Source organism: Miniopterus schreibersii, assembly GCF_964146895.1.
Source record: "Miniopterus schreibersii genome assembly, chromosome: 1".
NCBI lineage: Eukaryota > Metazoa > Chordata > Mammalia > Chiroptera > Miniopteridae > Miniopterus > Miniopterus schreibersii.
The window spans coordinates 103,169,113-103,185,848 of record NC_138101.1 but is presented as its reverse complement, the minus strand read 5'-3'; the positions used below and the strand labels follow the sequence as shown (position 1 = coordinate 103,185,848).

The 16,736-nt window shown below is 35.8% G+C and overlaps 1 protein-coding gene and 1 pseudogene across 4 annotated transcripts in view; one reads left to right on the top strand and one right to left on the bottom strand.

Annotated features, from left to right (window-relative positions):
- The window catches only part of MYO9A (myosin IXA), a 271,712-nt gene that overhangs the window by 117,357 nt on the left and 137,619 nt on the right, over nt 1-16,736 (top strand). For all 3 annotated transcript variants that reach the window (XM_081129792.1, XM_081129790.1, XM_081129791.1), the window contains exons 12-13: nt 7,603-7,724; nt 13,073-13,214. In XM_081129792.1, coding sequence (XP_080985918.1) covers nt 7,603-7,724; nt 13,073-13,214 — 264 coding nt within the window. The remainder of the gene's footprint in view (nt 1-7,602; nt 7,725-13,072; nt 13,215-16,736) is intronic.
- Nucleotides 1,843-6,646, bottom strand: LOC308563159 (deubiquitinase OTUD6B pseudogene; annotated as a pseudogene). The gene is made up of 2 exons: nt 6,628-6,646; nt 1,843-2,632 (listed from the first exon to the last, which is right to left on the bottom strand). The product of its transcript is annotated as a deubiquitinase OTUD6B pseudogene (transcript).

Here is a 16,736-nt window from a genome sequence, read left to right as displayed (position 1 = left end):
GCCACTTGTTAGAAAAAAACACAAAACTACCAATAAGGCATTTTCCAATACTTTAAATATAGATGGAACTTATAATAACTAGGTTTCAAGATACCTTGTTTTATTACTTTTAATTTTTAAGTAACAATTACTTCAAAATAAAGCCAAGGTGTTTAGTAATTTTATAATTTCATTATTTTATAAATTTCAGACCCCCAAGGAAACTCAGATCACCGATTACAGAACAGGCAGCCTTCAGAGTATATTCTGTTTGACAGGCAGAATGGTTTTTGGAATACCTCCATATAATACTTACTTGCTCTAGTTGACAAGCTTCCCACATCATCACTTGCTAGGCATGTGAGACTGACACCTCATTTTAAATATTATAAACCTGATATTTAACTGCAAAGTTTGTTACATTCAGAAAGCAAAAATTCAAATGTTATATACTTTATGCTAAATGTTACTAGTTATTTCTAATTGGGGAAAAATAGATCCAACTGAAAAGGTCTCATTTTCATAATTCTTCCTTGCATATCAAATTATCAGACACATTTGTATATATGAGTACTATCTTCTTAGAAGGAATACTGTTATGTGTAATCTGAAATCTGAGCTAGATAAATCACTCACACCAAAAAGTATTGTATACTGATTTTTACTGTACAGTCTTGGTTCGCAAAAAATCACTTTCATCTTTATCCATACATGTAATACAAAAAAAATCTCAAATACTTGATTAAATTAAGGAAATATGACATTACAAGGATAACAAATAACAAATAAAAAAGACTTTTTTTTAAATCCTAGAGAATGAAGCAAAAAAGAGAAAGATCTTGTAAGACAAATTCAAAAGAGGAAGGATATGAAGTAAATAAGGCCTTGGATCCTTTTACATTGCTACTCTTTCAACTTGTACAAATTAAAGAATAAGAGAGGTCACAAACTTTCTTAGAGGAAAAAGCTGCAAGGAAAGCAAAGCAGCTGATCAGTGAAGGAGAAACCACACAAAGAATATAAAATTTTGTAGTTATGAAAATAATCAAGAAATGATGGTATTAATTCCATTCTGAAGTTTAAGAAATAGCAAGTAGTAACATGAATTAGACATTATTAATCTGTTTGATCTTTTAATTTTTAAATTTTTATTTTTTTGTTGGGTCTTTTTAAATTACACACAAATAAAAGGCTAATCTGTAATTCTTTAGAGGTTTAAATCTGATAGGGAACACTTATTTACCTTTGAATTTATCTCATTTCTTAAAGCTTAACAACTGATTCCCATCTAAAAGAAAACATTTAAAAATTCTTAATCATTAAAACAAGCTTTTTAGCTGCACTTTGATAGGGTTATAAAAAAGCTTCATAGCATTAATCCCATCAATACCAGGTTACTGCAATCAAGTTTATTAGTGTTAAATTGCTATCACCATCCCCAATTGATTGCAATGACAAAGAGACTAATTTCATTTCTTCAAGAAGAATTACATTGAAATAGTTACTAAAAGAAAGCTTTTAGTAAAACATTTAAGATTTATTTCAACAGAATGTTCAGGATCCTATATTAATAAAAATGTAAGCAAATAGGGTTGCATCTTGGTCTGTGAATGATGTTCTCCACAGTAGACTTGTAAGTGTTTTTAAAATACCACTAAGGGGACACTGGTTAAAGTTTATCTGACTTTTTTTTTTTTAACCTGTTAGCTTTGCCATAAAGCTAATTTAAGGTAGTTGTGTTTTTAGTAACGTTTAGAACAATCTAGCACTTAGTATGAATACTCATATTGGCACACTGGACTAAAATGTAATTGTGCAACATTTTGTAAATTAGCTGCAATTTTCAGTAGCTCTGTTCACTAACTATGTAACAGAATTGTAGTGTTCTCCTAAGCCATATGCATGCCTCATATATGCAGTTATTAATAGTTTTTTTTTGGATATTCTTTGCCAACTACAACAGGAGGAGAATCTGCCTGTATTATCTCTATTGGTGTTTGTAAAATAGGAGGCAGAGCTCTTAGCTCAAGCTGACTTCCCCATGCAGCTGTGTGTATATCATCACAGTACTTTCCAAATTCCTCTGGAGTATACATATCTCCAGTATTAGAGTTTGTTAAAAAGCATATATTTAGCAGTTTGACTTCTTAAGGCAGCTATGGTCAGGGGGCATTTCTGTTCTTTCAGTTGATCTTCAATGGCTCTCCACAGGCAGTGGCCATCAGATGGAATCTGTTTAATTTCTAACTGCCTAGCTGCCAATATTTAAGCAAGTTTTTCACTTTCTATGTCTAGCTCCATGTAAGTTCTCAATTTCAGCTTCAACAATCCTTTCTTCTCCTTTTCCAATGCAGCTTTTTTGTCCTCTTTTGTGCTCTTGATATCTGAGGTGGCTGATTCTCAAGAACCAAATTTGAAATGTTAACAGCACCAGAATATAACTCCTTAGAAGTTAGCTTAAATTGCTCCAGCTCCTCTCTCTGTTTCTGTTCCATTTCTGCTTCCAATTTAGCAATATCTTCAGTGAGTTGCTTCCTCCTCTTTCTGTCATTCTTTGGAGCAGCATTCTTCATACATTGAATTGTGGCTTGCAACTCCTCTTTGCAACGCCTCTGCACCAGCTGCTCCTCTTTTTCAAGCCCTTCTGCTAAGACTCACAAAGTGATCATCCTAATAAGTCTAGTAGCCATCTGGCACCATACATAGTTATTACAATATTACTGAATATATTCTCTATGCTGTACTTTACATCCCCTTGACTGTTTTTATAACTGGCAATTTGCACATTTTAATCCCTTCCCTTTTTTCATCCATTTCCCCAACCCCCTTCCTATCTGGAAACCATCAGAATATTCTCTGAGTTCATTTCTGTTTTGTCTATTCATTTTATTTTATTTTTAGATTCCACATATAAATGAAATCATATGGCTTTTGTCTTCTTCTGACTCATTTCACTTAGCATAATATCCTCTAGGTCCATCCATGTTGTCACAAATGGCAAGATTTCGTTCTTTTTTATGGCTGAATCATACTCCATTTTCTTTATCCATTTGTCTTTCGATGGACACTTAGGTTGCTTCCATATCTTGGCTATTGTAAATAATCCTGCAATGAACATAGGGATGCATATGTGTTTTCGAGTTAGTGTTTTGGCTTTCTTAGGATAAATACCTAGAAGTGGAATTGCTGGGTCCTTCTTTGTCTCTTGTTACAACCTTTGTTTAAAAGTCTATTTGTCTAGAGACATAGACACATGGAACAGACGCGAATCTCAGAGGGAAGGCAGGGGTGGGTGGGTGGGAAGAGGTTAACCAAAGAATTTATATGCATATATGCATAACTCATGGACACAGACAATAGTGTGGTGAAGGCCTGAGGCGGAGGGGGTATGGGGGCAGTGCAGAAGGGGTCAATGGGGAAAAAAGTGAGAAATCTCTAATACTTTCAACAATAAAGATAAATTTTTTAAAAAGCCTATTAGTCGGATCTAATAAATATTGCTATCCCAGTTTTTTATTCATTTCCATTTGCATGAAATATCTTTTTCTATCTCTTTATTTTCAGTCTTTGTGTGTCTTTTGACCTGAAGTGGGACTTTTGTAGGCAGCATATGTATGGATCTTGTATTTTTATCTATTTGGCCACCCTGGGTCTGTTGATTGGACCATTTAATCCATTAACATTTAAAGTAATTATTGATAGCCCTGGCTGGTGTGGCTCAGATGGTTGGAGTGTTGTCCCATACACCGAAAGGTTGCAGGTTCCATTCCTGGTCAGGGCACATACTTAGGTTGCGGGTTCGGTCCCTAGTTGGGGCATGTATGAGAGGCAACCAATTGATTTTTCTCTCTCATGTCAATGTTTCTTTCTCTCTCCCCCCCTTCCTCTCTCTAAAATAAATAAATAAATAAATAAAGTAATTATTGATAGGTATGTAGTTATTGCCATTTTATTTATTCATATTTTTTACCTTATTTTTTGTAATATCTGATTTGGTGGTGATGAACTTCTTTAGCTTTTTCTTGTCTGGGAAGCTCTTTGTCTTTTAATTCTAAATGATAGCCTTGCTGAGTAAAGGAATCTTGGTTGTAGGTCCTTGCTTTTCATCACTGTGAATGTTTCATGCTAATCCCTTCTGGCCTGCAAAGTTTCTGTTGAGAGATTAGCTGACAGTCTTATGGAAGCTCCCTCTGTAGGTCACTAACTGCTTTTCTCTTGCTGATTTTAAGATTCTCTCTTTGTCTTTAACCTGTGGCATTTTAATTATGATGTGTGTTAGTGTGAGTCTGTTTGGTTTCATCTTGTTTGGGACTTTCAGCATTTCCTGGACTTGTATGTCTATTTCCTACACCAGGTTAGAGACGTTTTCCATCATCATTTCTTCAAATAGGTTGTCATTTCCTTGCTCTCTTCTCCTTCTAGCAACCCCATGATGCAAATGTTGGTACACTTGATGTTGTTCCCGAGGTCCCTTAAACTATCCTCATTTTTAAAATTCTTTTTTATTTTTGCTGATTGGATTGGGTGTTTTCTGCTACCTTGGTTTCCAAATTGATGATTCTATCCTCTGCTGCATCAGATTTACTGTTGATTTCACTTAATTCTTCATTTTTAGTTATTGTATTCTTCATTTCTGACTGGTTCTTTTTTATGTTTTGTTTCCATTTTTTATGTTTCCTCTCTTCTTGTTAAACTTCTCACTGAGTTCATCTACTCTCCCCCTAAGTTCATTGAGCATTTTTTTTTTTTTAAATATATCTATATTGATTTCAGAGAGAGGAAAGGAGAGGGGGAGAGAGAGAGATAGAAACATCAATGATGAGAGAGTCATTGATCAAGCCCACAATCTGGGCATGTACCCTGACCAGGAATCAAACCCCGATCACCTGGATCCTAGGTCCACGCTCAACTGCTGAGCCACGCCCGGCCGGGCTCATTGAGCATATTTATAATCAGTATTTCAAACTCTGCGTTTGGTAGATTACTTTTCTTCATTTAATTCAATTTTCTTTCTGGAGTTTTCTCCTGTTCTTTCATTTGCAACATGTTTCTTTGTCTCCTCATTTTGGTGGCCTCCCTTTGTTTGTTTCTGTGTATTAGGTAGAGCTGCTACATCTCCTGGTCTTGGTAGAGTGGCCTTACTGCAGTAGGTGTCTTGTGAGGCCCAGTGGCACAGTCTCCCAGGTCACATGAGTCAAGTGCTCCAGGGATGTCCCTTCTGTGGGTTATGTGTGCCTTACTATTGTAATTGAGGCTTAATTGCTGTTGGCACTTCAGTGGGAGGGATTCACCCTCAGGCTGACTGGCTGTGAGGAATGATCATGATTATAGCATTTTGTGCTGTTGTGCAAGGGCTGACCCCATGGAGCAAGGTTTATGTTAGTGGGGGCTCTAGTGCCTACTGAGTTCACCATTTGACAAGTCATTTGTGGAGGTGGTTGGGTGGTCTGGTGTGGTCTGAAGCTAGCCACCAGGTATGTGGATTTTGGGGCCTCTTGGTAGGCGCTCTGGTACAGGCCAAGGTCAGCCACTGCCTCTGCCAGCCTGGGGCCTCCTTGTATGGGCTAAAAAGTGATCTGCAGGTGGTTGCTATTTGTGCTTGGCTTGGAGGTGCCTAGGAGAGTCTAAACTGCCAACTGAGGCTAGCTGCCACTAGTGCTGGGCTTAGGCCCCACTTAACAAGAAGTATGAGGTACTCTGAGGCCAGCCACTGCATGTTTGGGGTTTGTGAACGTTTGAGAGATTTTAGGAAAGTCCCTAGGACTAGCTGAGACAGGCTGTTTGAATGGAAAAGTGGCTGGAAGCGGCTTGGGTGGGCCTACAAGTTGTGTGGAGTGGGGTTTCAGGGATTATCAGGCAAGATGTTAGCCGGTTGATTACATAGACTTGGTGCTGGCCTGTACCTGTAGGCTGGGTGGAGGGAGGACTCACCAGAGGAACTTTGGAGTCTACCAGCACTTCTGTCTGAGAGAAAGCTGCTCCTCCAGCCCTTGCCTTGAAGCCAGACTATTTAGCTCCTCCCTGTAGGTCCCTGGTGCTTTTTGAATCGCTGCCACTCAGAGCAAGTGAGTCTGTCAGTGAGTTAATCTGTGCTCGGGCCCTTTAAGAGGAATGCCTGCAGCAGTCCTCCCTCTTACGCAGCCACGATCCCCAGTGTTTTTCACAGCCAGAAGTTATAGGACTTCTCTTCCTGGCATTGGAACCCTGAACTGGGGAGCCTGGTGTGGGGATGGAAGCCCTCGCTCCTCAGGGGGGACCTCCACAGCTGAGCTATCCCTCCTGATTTTTAACCACCACAACGTGGGTATGGGACCAGCCTGTTCTGCATCTCCACCTCTCCTACTGGTCTTGATGTGGCTTCTGTATATTTGTAGTTATAGAACTTCTATTCAGCTATTCTTCAGACGGTTCTCAATGATGGTCATTCTGTAGTTTAGTTGTAATTTTGATGTGGGTGTGGGAGGAGGTAAGAGCATAGCATATATCTACTCTGCCATCTTGACTGGAAGTGTTACTCATGAAATTTTTAATTAAAAGGAAAGAATTAAGCATTTGTTTTTCCCAGTTAGAATAACTACAGCTTACATTAGGGTCATTTTTCTTTATAGGATGATGATAATACAGAAAGTGATAAAATTACAAAATCACCATTTTGCAAAACCACCATATCTGCAGAGAAGTATCAGTGAATATTTAAAACCATCATGTGAACATAGTATTTTCTTGGTGCCTAGATATCTCTGCAATATGGAAACTTATCTTCTTAGATACTCAGGGGCATTTTTCTGGAAAATGGTTGAAAAGTAAAAGCATCAGTGATGAATAAAAGAATTATTTTTTCAATACAAAGAAATACTAGTAAGGGATGTGGGGGTTTTGTCAGAGGGTTTTGAATAGTTGCTCAAGGCTTTGACTTTTTAAATGTTGGAATTTGAAACCTTATTTTTTGGAAAATATACTAAGGGTTTTATTTTTGCTAAAGTTAAGTATATTTGAATTCTTATCTGATTTATATCAGTGATTACTGGAGGTGATGCTTTTCCACTTTGCCCAGACATTGTTTTATTAAATTCACTGTTGATGATTTATAGTCACATGGGAGAAATTAGGCTTCTCTATTTTATATTTTTCCTTAGTTCAGTCATCAGATAGGGTGGCTAAAACAAATTTAACCCTAAATCTTGGTCTGAGTAGTATCACAAGTAGGATTCTAACCAAAAAAAATTGGTTGCGTGTACTTTTTTAAGGAAACAGACACACATTTTATCAAGATTTTATACAACTGAAATTACACATTCTTCATGTGTCTTTTTTTTTAATATATATATCTTTATTGATTTCAGAGAGAGGGAAGGAGAGGGAGAGAGAGAGACAGAAACATCATTGATCGAGCCCACAACCTGGGCATGTGCCCTGACCAGGAATCGAACCCCGATCGCCTGGATCCCAGGTCGACTCTCAACCGCTGAGCCACGCCTGGCCGGGCTCTTCATGTGTCTTAAGTGGTTAAAAGAGAAAACTTTAGACTATTCTTTTTTAAGCCTGTTAAAAGTTTTTCAGTCCTTATTATCATACCTATTATTTTCTGTAAGATGAATTAATTGTCAATTTGTTATTTCCTAGGAGGAATATAGAGCTGAAGGTATCAGCTGGCACAATATAGATTATATTGATAATACCTGTTGCATAAATCTTATTAGCAAGAAACCAACAGGACTGCTCCATCTTTTAGATGAAGAAAGCAAGTAAGTATGGTTCTTTTCAGTTTTGTCATAGGCCATTTGAGCTTTTCATGCCTAAGTCCGAAGCTTTCTTCTTACATTATCAAATAAAGAGTCAAAGTTTTTCCTTGTATGAATTTTGTGTGTGTGTGTGTGTGTGTGTGTGTGTGTGTGTGTGTGTCTAGGAAAATTGGATGGACTTCACTGATATAGAACTCATATAAATATGTTTTTCCATATTGCTACAGAGTTTCATTGATGTTAAATTTGTTGGCAGATTAATTAAGTTTTTAATTGACTTTAGAGAGAGGAAGGGAGAGGGAAAGAGAGATAGACACATCAATGATGAGAGAGAAACATACATTGGCTGCCTCCTGCAGCCCCCTACTGCGTATCAAGCCCGCAGTCTGGGCATGGCATGTGTTCTGACCAGAATCGAACCATGACCTCCTGGTTCATAGGTTGATGCTCAACCACTTGAATTGAGTTTTATATGTGAGATATGTTTGCTCTTTTCATGTTTAACCGAAAACATCATGATAGATTAGTGGTGCTGCCACAAGTGTGCAGGTAGTAAGTGGCAACATATGCTATGCCAAATATTTACCATCCCTTGTTAATACTGTTCAGTATACTAAACTTATCTCTAAGCTTCAGAGATAAAGCTTCACATGGCATCCTCAGGGGTGTTCTCAGTGCTCTATAAAGTATTATTTATAGTTAAATTATGCTAAGAGATAGCAGATTTCGAATTGGAGAAACAGAAGTGATGGAGAGTGTGTGGGTTTTCTATGACTTTTTAGTAAAATATTTGGAAATTGAATTAGATCACCTGATACCTACCTTAATATTATCCCATTAAATTAGGATATAAAATATTGGGGATTTACTATAGATAGGATGTTCATACATCATGTTTGTGTGGGACAATCTAAAGTTTATGACTGTTGTCTAGTTTGTTATTAAAGGTACCTACTTTTACCCTCAGAATACCTGGTTTGTATGGTAAGTTATACATCACCCTATTGATAAGCCATAAACACACAGAATGGCTGTATAGAAATACAGAATAAACACCTCAGAATGAAAAATATATGGGAAAAGGTACTGCAGACAGTTACAGCTACCCACTCTATTAGTAGTCTATTATAAAATAGACATCAATGTAAATGGCTTAAAATGTAATTAACACAAAATATTGTAATTTAATAGCCACAGTTGTGTAAAAGTTTCTTATTTTGCCTGTATGCCCTTAAACATATATTATCTCATAAAATTACAAGATAGTGCTTCTTAACTGTGCTATATACCTTTACCTCTGGTGTATTTTATTTTGGCAAGCTTCATAGGTAGTTTTTTAATCCTCACCCGAGGATATGTTTTTATTGATTTTAGGGAGAGGGGGAGAGAAACATTGAAGTGAGAGAGAAACATCATTTGATTGCCTCTCCTACACACTCCCCCTTGCCTGGGTATGTGCCCTGACTGGGAATTTTGATGCTCCAATTAACTAAGCCACAATGGCCAGGGTCATAGATAGTTTTGATACTCAGTGTTAGAACCATTGTGGTTGATATAGAAATGATAAGCATTTTTTTATGGTAATAAAAAGAACAAAAAACTTTAAGCAGTTCAAGAAACAGATCATATAGGTAGTAAATGGTGGACATAAGATTTAAACCCTCCTGGTATTTTTGACTAATAAGCTTGTATTGTCCTCTATTGCTTCCTGATAATATTTAGGCTGTAGAGTTAGAATTTCAAGGTTGTATCCCATCTTTTTTAACTACCCTTGGCAAATCTCTTAATATTTTTGGTCCTCAGTTTTTTGATATGTAGAAAGGAAATGATAAATGATAATGTTATCTGCTATATATATATTTTTTAAAAATATGTTTTTTAAAAATTTTATTGATTTTTTTTTTATTTTTTAGAAAGGATGGGGAGAGAGAAACATCAATGTGAGAGAGAAACATCAGTCGGTTGCCTTCCTGTATGCACCCCAACCAGGGACTGAACCCACAACCTGGGCATGTGACCTGACCAGAAATTGAACCTGCGATCTTATAGTGCACAGAACAACGCTCGATCAGCTGAGCCACACCAGCCAGGGCATCTGCTATACATCTTAAGGTGGTTATGAATAGCATTTGAGATAGTGGATATATAATTGTGGAGCAAAGGGGTCTTGTCTGTCCTGTCATTCTCTAAGCAAATTTTTATTGAGTGCACATCTTTTATACAAAGACTATATTTCCCTGGACAGTTACTACCTCACATAGATATAAATATTGCCCAATGAAGAGATTGTCACCTCTTTGCTGTTACCCAAAAGCTTGTGGTATTAAGCCATGGCCAGAAATTACGGGAGACAGATTTTGACTTAGTATAAGGAAGAACTTTCTAATCATTAGGCTGATTAGCCGCTGCTTCATAAAGTAATAAAATTACCCGTTATAGTGATTATTTTGCATCATCTGTCAGGGTATTGTAAGTAGTAGACGACTGAATAACCTCTTGATAGTTGTCCCTTTAATTATGTTTCTATATTCAGTCCTCCATAAAAATTTTTAACAAACCTCAATTTATGAGTCAGTCCTGTTATTATTACCTATGTCTCTATGCTTATTATCCCAGAAGATGCAAAGGCATGAAATATTTTCCCTCTGCCATGTATCTTTAAGGAGGGGTTGAAAGTAAATTAGTCACATGTAGGAAAAGCCATTTTGGGAATCATTTAGACTGAGTATTTTTTCTCTAAAAACATTTTGTTACATAGGAAATATATTACATGAAATATATCTTTAGTGTTGTTTCTTCTTCATTCCATGTGTTTGTAGTGCTTTAGGTACATTGGTTTGAAGTCAGAAGTCTTGTTTAATTTTGTCTCGCTATCTACTGGCTATTTGACCTTGGGCAAGTTTTAAAAACTAGATTATAAAGGATTTATGTGGTGTGGAATTTGGAGAGGAGGAATGGTGTAAGCAAATTTAGGTAGGAGTAGGATGCTAGAAATGTTATCAGTCTTTCCTATAGTACTAAAAGCGTGATTTGCTGACAGCAGCACTGGCAGCACCTTGAAGCTTGTTGGAAATGCAGAATCTCAGACTTTCACCTCTAGGCTTCTTGAATCAGAATCAGCATTTTAACAAACTGAAGTTAAGATTAGAGCATTCATTTAGGACCAGTGTGTTGTCAGTCTTGCCTGCTCTTAAGAATTACCTGGGCCCGGCCGGGCATGGCTCAGCGGTTGAGCGTCGACCTAGGATCCAGGCGATCGGGGTTCGATTCCCGGTCAGGGCACATGCCCAGGTTGCGGGCTGCAGCCAATCAATGACTCCCATCATTGATGTTTCCATCTCTCTCTCTCTCCATCTCCTTTCTTCTCTCTGAAATCAATAAAGATATATTTAAAAAAATAAATTAAAAAAAAAAAAAAGAATTACCTGGGACGTTTGTAGGAAATACTGATGTGGCACCACCTAGCTTCAATTCTATAGAACCACAGGGTCCAGGCATTGGTATTTTTGAAAGTTCCAGAGGTATTTCCTTAGATGCATAGAAACACTGAGGCTGCCTTTGCAGATAAGAATTTGGGCGAACGCTAGATGAAGAGCTTTGGGATGAAAGATAATGTCTGATGTGTTTCTCTTCCAAGCTCTTTTGCTTGATAATGTAGTACGTATCCACAAATGTTTGTTGAATGTGGGACATGTGGAGAGCTTTCCATCTTTCCTTGTTTGGAATAAAAACAGTGCTCATGTTTGTCCTCCTTTCTTTGAATATTTCTTTCCATTTAAAAGTAGGAGAAAAGTAAATCACAAGCATTTTGATTACTCAGAGGATTAGAAGGTAAATAAAACTTTCCTGAAGAGAAGCATTCTGTTGTGGAGTAGTGAGGTATAAGTTTGCAGAGGTTGGGTTGGTTTAGGTTTAGGAGCTTGGATTCTGTCTATGTGCCTTGGTGATCCATACATTTTCCTGAGTAGGGGAGGCACATGATTAAAGCACTATTGTAGAAAAATTTTTGAATCTTGATTTGGTGACTAGAAACAAGATTAGAATCACTGGACCTATTATTGAGGCTGTTGCTGTACTCCGAAATTGTAAGAGTGTAATCCATTATAGAATGACTTTAGAGTTCTGAAATGGAAAGGAAGAGCTAGGGTGGAGATGTTTTGAAGAAGTGATAGCATTTGAATGTGAAAGGAGGCCTAGGTAACTAGGAAAATGGCAATGTTGGCAACATAAAGTAGGTAACATTTATGTCATCCCTATAGGATGCCGGCTAGTGTTTTACTAGTGTTATTTCATTCTACTAGCACTGTGATACCTCATTGTACTCATTTTATGGATTAGGAAGCCAATTTTTAAAGAAGGTTACTGCCTAGCTTGCCCAAGTTCACCGACAAATGGTAACCTATAGTATGACTAGGACTGACACCAAAGGCTATTTTCCTTTCTGATTCCAATACATACTACGTAATTAACCATTTTTGTTGTAATTTTGGAATTGTTTTTACACATTAGATTTTATATTCAACATCTTTGCAACCTCATGTCACATTAGTTCCCATTATTTCAGCTGTTGTTAAATGAAACTATTCTCTTGTTTTCTCCTTCCTATATCAATGATATTTCCTGTTTTTAACTCATACCCAACCATTAACATCTAGATCGTACTTGCCTCCCATACCCGTTAACCTTTCCATTACTCCCAATGACTAGCGATTTTTTTTTCTCATCTGAACTTTTATATTTCTGTATTTGCTGTTATGTAATTACTTCATAATAAATATTATTTGAATGATTCTTAGATATGAAATGCTTATTAGTGAGTACAACCCCATTGATATATTTGAAATAAGATATAATATAAAAATATATAGTAACTGGTATGGGTAAGAAAAATTACTACTTAATTTATACATGAAGAAATAAGAAAACAAAAATGACTATGGATTTAAAGGACCTATCCAAACTGAGACGTCATTTCCTTTTTGGAAGTTCTTGGCTCCAAACAATATATGATTTAGTTTTATCATCACATGAGTTTTATAGTAGTACAGCACAATGCAACATAAGCTAAATACCTAAAAACCTGAGTTAGTTTCTCAGTTGTGCTTCTTTCAAAGTATGAGTTTGGGCAGATCACAACTTTTGACCCCTCATCTGTAAAATAGGAATACCGTTTCTTGTTGCACTCATTTTTTAGCTTGTTATGAAAATCAGATTTGATAATATAAGTGAAAACTCTTTGTAATTTGCTAAATGTGTTAGATGGCAATGTAATTATAATGTATTTATCTTAAAAAAGATTGTGTTCACTGCAGCATCTTTCTTTAGTGTTTTTGCTTTTGTTTTTAATTCAGCTTTCCACAGGCTACAAATCAAACATTGCTAGACAAATTTAAGCATCAACATGAAGAGAATTCTTACATTGAATTTCCAGCTGTGATGGAGCCTGCTTTCACCATAAAGCATTATGCCGGGAAAGTAAAATATGGGGTAAAGGTCAGTAAATTTCATATTGCATATGCCTTTAGGGTAGAGATGCATTCTTAAGTCTATACCACAATACTTTCTTTGTAGATGTGGAAGCTCTTCATCAGTAACAATTAGAGACATTATTATAAGGATACTACTGAAATTCAGATTCTACCTTATAATATTACTGTCTTAGGTGATGTTTCTGTTGATTTCTTTCTATAGGTAAACCTGATGTCAGTCCATCTAATAGCCTTTTTAGATCTGAAAGAGTAGATAGCGTTAGTATGTCTTAAATGCACTAGTTGATCTGCGGAGTTTGTGGAATCTTTCTGTTCTCTACATCCATGAGGCCTGACAGAGGGTTCATGTCTTTATGTACCATTAGGTATTTGTGAGCTTGCACTCCTAGTGAATTTTTAAAAACTCTTTAACGCCTGTGGGAGGAAATATTCATAATTTTGTTCATTTCCTGTTTGTAATTAGTGAGCTATTACCTTTCAATCACTTGATGTTTAAGCCTGCCATTTAAGACAATTTCCCAGGCAAGGCAATGACAATATGGAGACTAGTGGAGCAATGTTTTCTCTTGGGTCTTGAGGTGAGAGTCAGAATTAAGATCACTTATTCAGGAAGTGTTTATTAAACACACAGCATGCATCATACCATGTGCTTGGTATTTGGAATGATCCAATGATAAAATAGACAGATAAATATGTTCCTGGCTCTGTATATACATAAACATACATATTTACATACATATATATATTTGTGTGTATGTGTGTTTGTGTATAATATAGATAAATGGGGCTATGTGCTATTAATGAATGGGTTCTATGAGAGAAACTAGTGAAATATTGGATTTTGAATTTGTAGATTCATGAGAAACTCAGATTTTGAGAGATGACCTGAAGTAAATGTAAATGATGAATCACAAGATAGAAAAGAACCTAATATGAAAAATAACTGAAAACAGACCAGTGTTACTGTATTATAGTGAACACTGGATCTAGTGGCATAAAATGAATTCAGGGAATGGAACGCAAGTTAATTTTTAGGGCTTTTAGATGAAGTAAATGAATTTGGGTTTTGTTGAAATTATTATGGAGAGCCATAAAAAGATTTTAAAGTTAAGGATGTGATTTGGGTTTTTAAAACATTGCTTTGATTTCTGTGAGGAGAAAGAACAGCAGAGGATGGGAATGGAAGCTGGGAGGTTAAATAAGTAACTTTTTAAAACTGTTGAGGTGAAATGTTAAGATAAACTGAACCACAGGGGTGGCAGTAGAGTTGGAGGAAATCTAGATGATTATGAATATATTTCAGAGATGTAATCAGTAAACCTTATTCAGGGATTCTAGGTAAGTAAGTGACTTCTGGCTATTGCTGATGGGTGAATTTGAGGTGCTAATTTTTCAGATGGAAAAGACAGGAAGGAATAGATTTTAGACAAACATTAAGAATAACAGAGCAGAATGGTGGTTACTGGGGCGGAGCTAGAGGGCAGGGGAGTTGAGATGTTGGACTCAAACTTGCAGTTAGAAGATAAATAAATTCTGGAGATTTAATATACAGCATTGTGATTATAACTTAGTGTTCAAAGTTCTTAAGAGACTAGATCCTTTTTTTTTTTTTTTTTTTAAATGAGACTAGATCTTAAATGTTCTCATCACAAAAAAGAAATGATAGTTATATGACTTGATGGAGATGTTAACACTACTATGGTGATAATCATATTGCAACATAAGTGTATCAAATCAACATGTTGTACACCTTATACAGTGTTATATGTCAGTTATAACTCAATTTAAAAAACATTTTTAAATGCAGTTTAAAACAAATAAAAAAGCTTGAGCTATAAAATCATAGTGAGGTACATAGTGTATAAATCTAAAGTGTACGGATTTCTTTCATGTCCCTTCCCTGCTCATTCTCCCTCTCCCAGAGGCAATCACCATCCTAACTTTTTGTCCTTAGTTTTATTTGTTATTAAATTTCAGATAAATGGAAGCATACAGTTTATACATTTGTGCCTGTGATTATTCATCCATGTTATCACATAGGTTGAAAGTGAAAGGATGGGAAAAAGATTTATCATGCAAACCCCAACTTAAAGAGGTCGTATATTTACATTATTATTAGACAAAATAGACTTTAAGGCAAGAAGTATTATTAGATATAAAGTGGCACATTTGATAACCAACAAAAGTGCCAATTCAATAGAAGACATAATCATCAAAAGTTATATTACCTAATGACTTCATTTCAATATATATAAACCAAAAGAAGAGCAAAAGTAGAACTAGACAAGTCTTTCATCATAGTTGTAGATTTTAAGACGCAATATTTTAGTATCAAAATAAATAGGCACAAAATCAAAAACAAAAATTAAACAGCATTCTCAAACAGCTGACCTAATTGGTATATCATAAGGATAACTAGACAGTTATTGGGTGTTTAGAAATTAAGTAAAATTCTTCTGTATAACCTATGAGTCAAAAAAGAAATCACAATGAAATATTTTAAATTGAACATTAATGAAAATACAACATATCAAAATTTATAGGGTGCATTTAAAACAAGGATTTATAACTTTAAATGTGTATATCAGAGAGAGTGATTGAAAAGTAATTATCTAAGCTTCCATCTCAAGAAACTAGGAAAAGAACAGCAGAGAACCAGCAGTTTCACCTGGGTATTTATCCTAAAAAAACCAAAAACACTAATTCGAAAAGCCATGCGTTCCTGTTTATTTCAGCATTATTTACAATAGCCAAGATATGGAAACAGTCTAAGTGCCCATCAATATACAAATGTATAAAGAAGAAGTGGTGTATATATATGTGTGTGTGTGTGTTTGTATGTATATATATATAGTGGAATAGATGACTCAGCCATAAAAAAGAATGAACTCTTGCCATCTGCAACAACATGGATGGACCAAGAGGTCCAATGAATGGATGGACCATTCATTGTGCTGAATGAAATAAGTCAGACAGAGAAAGACAAATGTCAGATGATTTCACATATATGTAGGATCTAAAAAACAAAATAAACACACAAGCAGAATAGAAACAGATTCATAGATACAGAGAGCATTTTGATGGTTGCTAAATGGGAGAGGCATTAGGGGGCATGGGGGGAAATTGTGAAGGAATTGAGATGTGCAAATTGCTAGTTATAAAAACAGTCACAGATTGTAAAGTACAGTAGTAACTATGTATAGTGTTAGATAGATACTAGACTTATTGTGGTGATCACTGCATAAGTTATATTAATATTTAATCACTATTTTGTATACCTGAAACGAATATAATATTGTATGTTAACTGTAATTGAAAAATAAAATAAAAATTATTTTAAAAAAAAAGCTCAGTAAATTAAACACCCCAAAGTTAGAAGAAGGAAAAATAAAGAACAGAGATCAGTGCAATAGAGTGCAGACATGCAGTAGAGAAACTGACAGAGCCAAAAGTCAGTTACTTGAGAAGATAATAGAAAATAATACAAGTAAAAGGAATAGAAAATAACTAATTATTGAAAAAAAGA